This window comes from Panicum virgatum, chromosome 7K, assembly GCF_016808335.1.
Source record: "Panicum virgatum strain AP13 chromosome 7K, P.virgatum_v5, whole genome shotgun sequence".
Lineage (NCBI taxonomy): Eukaryota > Viridiplantae > Streptophyta > Magnoliopsida > Poales > Poaceae > Panicum > Panicum virgatum.
In genome coordinates this window covers 44,768,969-44,777,867 of record NC_053142.1, presented here as the reverse complement: position 1 = coordinate 44,777,867, position 8,899 = coordinate 44,768,969, and the positions used below count along the sequence as shown (strand labels likewise).

The following is an 8,899-nucleotide window of genomic DNA, read 5'->3' as shown; positions in this document are numbered from 1 at the left end:
TATGGTGCTGCAATTGAAATTTAATTTGCATATTTTCTCTTATATTTATGGATTTTTTTTGTTTCAAATAAGTTTGCATGTGGATGATATCAGCGCTTTTTCTTGTTTGCATGTGTATACATATATTTTCTCTCTCTGTGGGCTGAAATGTGGCCCACCACGTGTAGAGCTACTTATTCAGGCGATGGTGGGATGATATAACAACCGCGCCCGTGCAACATGTTGTTCTGCGTCACTTTCTGTCGTTCTCTGAAATAGAATGTGACACTTTCTGTCACGACGCAGCATGATCAGGGCGTTCTTCTGATATGTGCTAAAAAAAAGGGCGTTCTTCTGATAGCGGGCCGCCAGCTGCCGAACAAGTGCAATCTCGGCCCACGGGCTCCTCAAATGCTTCGATCTCAGACAACCATGAGAACGAAGTGCAATCTCGGCCCATGAGACAATTCTTCAACTCCACTAGCCTAAGCACAGCTGAAGTTCACCAAGCGGGCAGCGCCGGTCCCCATGTCCAGCCGTAACGTCCCCTCCCACACCACCCACGTTCTCCACCTCTCTCCGCCACGTCACCGATCCGCGCCACCACCCTCCCACCCCATCCCTCCCCTCCAACCCCAATCCAACGCTCCAGCCCCACCCACCCACGGATCCACCCAAAACCGCCTCCCGCTCCGAACTCCCCCCAAAATTTCGCGTTCCCTCCCCAATCCACCCCGATAAATAACCCCCTCCACCCCCAAATCCACCAACCCCGCACACCAATCCTCTTCCAACGCTTCCTCCTCCAAATTCCATCTCCTCCGAGCGGTCGCGGCGAGAGAAGCTTCCGGTTCGGCGATGTCGGGGCGCGGCAAGGGCGGCAAGGGGCTGGGCAAGGGCGGCGCCAAGCGCCACCGCAAGGTGCTCCGCGACAACATCCAGGGCATCACCAAGCCGGCCATCCGGAGGCTGGCCAGGAGGGGCGGCGTCAAGCGCATCTCCGGGCTCATCTACGAGGAGACCCGCGGCGTGCTCAAGATCTTCCTCGAGAACGTCATCCGCGACGCCGTCACCTACACCGAGCACGCCCGCCGCAAGACCGTCACCGCCATGGACGTCGTCTACGCGCTCAAGCGCCAGGGCCGCACCCTCTACGGCTTCGGCGGCTAGGTCGGTTCCCCTTCTGGTGGCGAAGGCGAACTACATGCGGTGGGCTGTGTGTTCTGGTCTAGTGTAGTCAGTGCTCTCTGTATCGAACTATCGATGCTGTGTCGTGGTGGTTGTACTCTGCTCTTCGAGTAGGTGTTCGAATTTCTACTCCGTCTGCTGTAATATCTAGTTGCTGTAATCAATGCAAAATCCTTGGTTCTAGCCTCAGTTGCGCCTAAATTTCGGTCTGCGTTCTGGTTTGCCATTCTTTGTCTGAGATTGATATAGCACAGCTCAAGGTTCTATGTTCTACTACAAATTGCCTTGGCTGTTGGCATTTCTTTCAAGAAGGCATAAAAACAAATCAATCTGCTTCAAACTGAAAAGGTGGTTTCCTGTACTGATGCATGCTTGTTTCATGTTCAGAATTTCTGTCAGACATTTGCTTGTTTCAGTCCTTCAGACTACTGTTTGGAAACATTATGTTCTCTGCACTTAACTGATAATGGATGCATTTGTGTGATACTCCATAGTGCTCTAGACTCAATAGTATCATAAACCTGCAGACTGAAGAAATGTGTTCGCACAAGTGAGAATGGAGCAATGGGTATGGGGGCTTGTTTCAGATATCTGCCTGTTTGAGGCTGGGAGCTTCAGTTTGGGCCATTTGTCTAGTCTTGCCTTTGTTGTTTCAGACATTAGAATTGAATAGTATATCTTGAGATTAATACAAAGTGTTATACTTGTCTCCACACAATTGCATATTCTTTTGATTCACTTTAGAAAGTCACAAAGTTGTAATCTGAAAAATTGAGTGCCTGGACTTGACAGTTGAGACCATGTTTCATGGATTCTACACTCTGCAACACTATACTAAAGGAATTTAGCATCAAAGATGAACCGGATAATCTGATATGCTGCCTGGTAATAAAGAGTTAAAAAAACAAGTTGCTGATCATGTGACATGTTGCAACTACAGAAATGCAGAGATACTATTATCATTGCTTGCCAGGTAAAATGTTGTAATACAATGGAGACGCCCAAAATACGGCCTTCTATTTTGATCGATACATCAAGCCTTCTATCAGGGGACACGAAAATGCATTTATGAGCAAGAACTACTATTTGAGGCCCTGCACTAGTAACTTTCTCCTAATGATATTACTTGTTCCACAGAGGAATATACACCACAGTCCAACTCGTAGGATCAGAACAAAAATTAGAAACTGTAAGCTGATCGTGTGGTACTCCATCTACAGCAGAAACTGTTTCCCGGTGTATGTTTTTCCATATTCCCAATCCTTGGGCACGACATTGAAACTGGTCAGCGTCTTGCCATCGCTTGAGCTGAGCTCGAAGGACAGGGGCTGGCCCCTCATGTCACAGTTGATGTGCCACACCTGACCCCAGTTGCGGCCCATCGAGAGCCATCCTGACTCTGTTCCTTTGATCTTCACCGATCTCACATCACCCGCACCACCAACGTTGCTGATTAGCACTGTGAAGAAGAAGTGTCGACCATTGACAGAGAACCTGACACCACCTTCACGGAGGCACTTAACACTGCAAGTAAGCAAGGACACATGTTAATTTGAACTCAGTCAGCTCTTCTTTTTAACACAATTTTACATTGATTCTAGCTTCATTTAGTCATTTAGCTGACTTGTGTAGCTTTAGTTAGCTTTATACATAACATTTAACACAGGGTGAGATAATAGTTCAATCTAGGTGTATATCTGTTCTTATAGGCTACACTGCTTATATTTGATGAACTAGAGTAAGAAGTGGAAGTCCAAAATAGTTAAAACGTCCACAGTAGTATGAATTGCTTCAACTAACAGCGCATTGTTCTTCAGAACACAGATTGATCAGGAAAGAATATTAATAGCATAATCTCAGCTCAATTCTTGAACATGTAGCTTACTCACCAGAATGTCAACTTAGATGCACATAATGATGATGATTGCACACATATACAACATTTTGAATGCCACTGGAGATGCCAGAGTAGTTTTCATAGACTTATTTATAAATCTCCATGCCAAGAAATTATAATCTAATCTGTTTGGATCTGGAACACTACGGATGAAGGATAGTATATAAGCTAAGATAATGACAATCTATCAAGTCACCATCCAAAGTTCTGTTAATACAGTTTTGGTTCATGTAAATAATAATGTCCTTTTGAAGGACAAAAAGGACTACCGATCAGCAGAAAGGGTTAACACAGACATAGAAAGTAAGGTTAAGTGCAAGTGTGCAACCACTAGTTGCATAACAGTATACTTCGAGGCCAATTTGACAGTCACAGGGACATCTCATGTGCCCCAGGAAGCAAAGAAACTGTTTGTTGTTAAATGCCTATGTAATGATGCAGATAATGCTGACACATTTCTGCTGGCTCTCATAATGGCCCTGCTACTCCTTATAGACGTATGCAGGCAAGGGCAAGCAATGGAATATATATATATATATATATATATATATATATTCTCACAAAATGCTGTCCAAAGTACCCAGAAGTCTGCAGTTGTGGCCAGAATTGGCAAAACTCGAGACTAGCTCAGATATGAGCAATTTTCTATGCTTTTGAACTTGGTCTGCACTGTTATAGCTCTACTTCTAATAACCTTAGACTAGTCAAGATACAAGGGACAAAATAAAACTCACTATGAAGCAGAATTTAGGATTAATACGAAGTAGAGAAATCAATCAAAAAGTAAACTAATTATTTAGTATGGGATGTTAGTAAAATTTGTTTCAATACAACCCGGAACCATTTTGCACTAATAAGCAGGGCAATCAATTATATGTATTTCGGGAATAACAGTGTTTTTGTTTTCCATTCAGTTCAGGATTTATTAGAAACCTCTGTATTTTTCAAAATAATTCTTCCACTTACTGGGTTTGCGATTCGATCTCATCACCTTCTTGCCTACCAACTTGGGCAGTAGTTGGGCTTGTAGTTTCTTGTCAGAGCAATAAAAATGGAACTGTAATATCGTGTCACTACAATGTACTTTTGTTTATAGCCTAAAGGATCGGTAACAACTGGTGAAACTATGTGGTCGAACCCTCACACAAGTCGACAATCTGCGTTCGGCAGGCTGGAGCTGGAGGTTGGAGCTGGAGTTGTGTGAGAGAAAAATACTATTACCTGGCTGGTGGCTGGAGGCTGGAGCTGGAATGATGTGAGAAGAAAATACTGTAGCGCTGGAGCTGGAGCCACCAGCCGAACGCAGTGAATAGTGGAAGACGGTCCACCCCCTACACACACACCCGCTTCGCTTTCCTCACCAACGGACACTAGCAATTCAGCTTTTCTTGGGTTCCACATTGCGCTAACCAACACAACTCTAGGTCAGCAAGCGCTTTCACAGTTTCACACAAAGTAGATTGGGAAAAAATTAACCTCAGATCTAGCAGCAGCCAAGAATGGCACATACCGGCGGTATTGGATGGGCATGACGCCGGCCTTCCAGAGGGCAATCTTCTCGAACGCCTGGATGGGGAGGAGGAAGTGGTGGTTGGGCGGGTTGCAGTGGCCGCCGGCGTCGGCGGGGAGGCCGTAGTTGGGGGCGCAGAAGTTGGTGGCCGTGACGACGATGGAGGTGCCGGGGAGACAATATTTGAGATCCTCGACGCACTTGACCTCGTAGCAGCCGCCGCACGCCGCGCCGCGCTCGAACAGCGCCGTGCTCAGCCCCACCGTCGCCATCCCGTACCCGTGCTTGCCCAGATCCCCGAACCCGCACGCTCCACCTGCACGCCGCATCGCGAAGCCAAAAAAATCAGAATACACCACTACGTCCTACGGGGAGAACCAGAAAACGGCTTGCAATCCATGAACTGTACGGACGTACAATTCCAGTAACCGAACGTGCGGTTTGGGGGAAATTTCGTGCCAGCGGCACCCCAAAAGAGAAATCTTTATGTGTGCTCGCAGCATGGACGCTACGAATTAAAGAAGTGAAAGGACGGCTCGGCAGAACTGAACCGTGGATGCGGATGAACAATGAATGAAGCAGGCGAGACGAGCTCTGGTGCGTACCGATGGCGTCCTCGGGGTCGGCGGCGTAGTAGGAGGCCTTGGCGGAGCGCCACTCGGAGAGGGCGGAGGAGCCGAAGGAGGACGGGTGCTGGTGGCCGGCGGCTAGGGCCGGGAGGAGGAGGAGGACGAGCAGTAGCGGCGGAGCCATAGCTCCCGACTGCTTGCTGCCGGTGCCGGCACGCTTCGGTGAAGCAGGGGAGTGGACGAGTGGTGGACTGGTGGGACTGTGGGAGAGTGTGACTGTGGAGGAACTGTGAAAGTGTGATGCCTTCCGCTTTGTGCTTTTGCGGGTTCTGGGGCCTTCCTGCTTTTATAGATGCTTTGCAAGGTTATTTTAGAGATTTTTCGTGTGCTTAGCCTTTGCAGTTTGCATGTTTGTTTTCTGCGGAGAATAGGGAAAGGAGTTGACGTAGAAAGGAATCAAAAGGCTGGATGGGGATAATGTTAGTGGTGGTGTTTATAACAAATCTTAAGCCTGTACTTTGCTTTTGGTGGGGGTGAGACTTCAATTCTCCGTAGAAATGTAACTACCATGTTTTCAGAATTCGATGGTCTAGCTCGTACTGAAATGACACTGCTAATTCAGATGGTGTGGTGATCTGCAGTTCTGCACCGGTAATTCTAAGCATTTCGCAACACTAGCAGAAGTGTAATCTAAAAAAAAACACCAGCAGAAATGTAGAAAAACGTAATTTGGTTGATGTAGTTTATAGCCAACACAGTATAAACTCTCTACTCATTTTATGACAAATTACCAAGAGTTGGAGCTAATATCCTCCAGGCAACAATTAGAGCTAGAGATTGACAATTTTCGAGCCATGTTTCCCTCTAAATGCAGACTTATCCACTCGCAAAGCGTACAGAATTATCTTCTCATTGTCATAGCAGTACCGCACTTGACATTTTCCCTGATTGCTTGCCTCTGCTACCGGTACTGCTAGGAACCAGAGGAGGTTTGTATCAACCAGGTGCTCTCCGGGGAAGGAAGGAAGCTCTGCAGCTCTCTCCTCTATGTGAGGATGAACTAGAACATTTTGAATCCGTGGACCTGCCTTCGTTCAGGTTGCTTCTGGGGCTCTGGGCTACCGGTAACGGCGGGGACGGACGGAGCCACACAGACCACACAGGGAGCCACGGCACCCGTACGCGCATGTGAGGTGGTGTGGCCGGCCCTTCTGTCCCCTTGCGACCCTGGGGATTCTCCGCGACGCGCGCAATCCATGCCCAGGCACACCTGGGTGCCCTGCCATTGGTGGCCTCCCTGGCGCTGAATTCCATGGATGGAGCCGCCGGCCGCCCGGCCCCGACCCGAGCCATTCTGGATTTCTGGTGTCGATGGATGGATCGAAGGCAGTTTAATTCCACCCCGTAAATATAAAAACGCAAAAACACAAAATTTTGCGAATGAATCTTGCTAATTTAAAGTACTAAATGAAGTCTATTTACAAAACTTTTTGTATAAATGGGTTGTAAATCGCGAGACGAATCTAATGAGCCTACTTAATCCATGATTTAATGCGAGGGAACTAAACATGGCCCAAGTCACCTTGCCAGCCTAGCTACGGTCAACTCGCAGCAGCAGCAGCAAGATCCGGTTCTGTAGGCGAGGCGGCAGTGTGTCAGTGTGTCGCGATAAGATGCGCCTGCATTTCTCTGGAGATCGGTCAACGCGCCTGCTCGTGCTCGCGGTGCAATGCATGTGGATAGATCATGATATAGCCACGGCGACTGCTCGGGGGCGTTGATGGCCATGTGTTGGTCTCGGCCGGCTCTCGTCGGCCGCCGGTGGCCACGGCGGCCGTCGGCGTGTCGTGATGGATCCAATATAATCTGTGGCGGCGGAACGCGAAGGTGCGTGGAAAAGGGATGGAATGATGGATCGTCGAAGCCAAGCAAAGCAAAGCCGTGGCGTGATCATGCATGCGATGCGCGCGCACTGCCAAGCAAAGCAAAGCCGTGGCGTGATCTTGCCTGCGATGCGCGCGCACTTGGCTTGGAGGAGGCACGGGGCATGTTGCGCAAGCCGAACTGGGGAGAGAGAGAGAGAGAGAGCGCCAGCCAGCAAAATAGCAAATGCAGGAGGTGGAGTCCACGGATCAGAGGCGCGCGCCTCCCGCGGCGCGCCCGTGCCTTGCCGGCGATGCGTACTGGTGGCTGGCTTGTGCTGCCGCCGCGCGTTGGCAGCAGCGAAACGAATCGATTTTCTTTTTTGCAGAAAAAACGAATCGAATTTTGCATGAATTTGTCGATTTTTTCATGCACGTCTTGATGTTTTTTAAAATAAAAAACTAGGAAGGCCACTCATGCATTTGCGCAGCTAGATATTACCATCTCTAATATTATATTTTAAATTATTTAATTATTTATATTTATTGTTTGTGCGGCTAGGTGTAAATATATTTAAGATTATATTTTTTATCAGCTTTCATAAAGCAATTTTTTTGGTTGACGAAAATCAAGATTTATTAAATCTATTTTGAGGATCAATAATTTGATTTTATTATCATACTCCTTTTAGGTTTGAATTGGATACCATTTTGAGATAGTTCTAATTTTGGTGTTGTATACGTTGATTAAAAAATATTTAGTTTCACTAAAGTGTAAATTTTTTAATAGTACTCAAAGTTGTGTTTTGAGGATCGCGTCAATGGCAAACAGATTATTATTCATTTGGAGGTAGTATTATTTTTGACATAAGAATTTTTTTTAGCATTTTTTTAGATTTATGTATTACAGTTAATGTTGTAGCGTAATGTTTTTGTTTATTTAATTTGGATTCTAAGTTAATGATTTGCGGCAACTTTTTGGCGTCTTCCTGGTACTCACCTGCAGGTGCTACTGCTTCTTGAAACTAAAATATTTTTCAACTAAAATAATTGTATGCTAAAAATAATATTACAATTATTAAACTAAAATGATAGTATTTTTCATTAAACTATGAGGCTACAACTTTTCTACTTTTTCCAGCGTGGTGCTGTGATGTGCAAATATTTTTCTGAAGGTTGTTCGGAATTTTTTTTGTCAATGTTTATGCCTGTAGAAATAATGAATTAAAAATTATGATAGTAATTTTTAAAAATCTCCTAGCTTATCCAACGCTAGTTGCTTGAAGTCTCGTTACTATGTTACATATTGAATTAATTATTTTTTGTAATGGCATGGTGGGCTATATTTAGTCAAACACAGTGGTATTTTGGGCCATTTTTATCGTAATGGCAGTGGTGGGTAATTCCAATTTCTCTTATTTTCTTCGATTAATGTGAGAATTTTTAGGCATTGAGATCGAACGTGAAGGCTCCGTTTGTTGGCCAAATAATAAGATTCAGTACATTGTGAGGCTACAACTTTTCTACTTTTTCCAGTGTGGTGCTATGGTGTGCAAATATTTTCCTGAAGCTTGTTTGGAATTTTTTTATCAATGTTTATGCCCGTAGAAAAATGAATTAAACATCATGATCGTAATTTTTAAGAATCTCCTAGCTTACCCAATGCTAGTTGTTTGTAGTCTCTAACTATATTAAATATTGGATTAATTTTTTATAATGGGGTGGTGGGCTATATTTAGTTAGACACAGGATATTTTGGGTCGATTTTTATCATAATGACAGTGATTGGATTAATTTCTTTTATAATGGCGTGGTGGGCTATATTTAGTCAGACATAGGAGTATTTTGTGTCGATTTTTATCATAATGGTAGTCGTGGGTAATTTTAATTTCTC

The 8,899-nt window shown here is 45.4% G+C and overlaps 2 protein-coding genes across 2 annotated transcripts; one reads left to right on the top strand and one right to left on the bottom strand.

Annotated features, from left to right (window-relative positions):
- Positions 1–733: 733 nt before the first annotated feature.
- On the top strand, positions 734–1,356 carry LOC120641565 (histone H4). Its single transcript, XM_039917741.1, has one exon. It carries the CDS (start codon positions 838–840, stop codon positions 1,147–1,149), a length of 312 nt encoding a protein of 103 aa, XP_039773675.1. The 5' UTR covers positions 734–837; the 3' UTR covers positions 1,150–1,356.
- A 744-nt stretch (positions 1,357–2,100) lies between these two features.
- Positions 2,101–5,463, bottom strand: LOC120641564 (expansin-A10). The gene is made up of 3 exons (XM_039917739.1): positions 5,180–5,463; positions 4,575–4,890; positions 2,101–2,691 (listed from the first exon to the last, which is right to left on the bottom strand). The coding sequence occupies exons 1-3, from the start codon at positions 5,325–5,327 to the stop codon at positions 2,382–2,384; spliced, it is 774 nt and encodes a 257-aa protein (XP_039773673.1). The 5' UTR covers positions 5,328–5,463; the 3' UTR covers positions 2,101–2,381.
- Between the last annotated feature and the right edge of the window lie 3,436 nt (positions 5,464–8,899).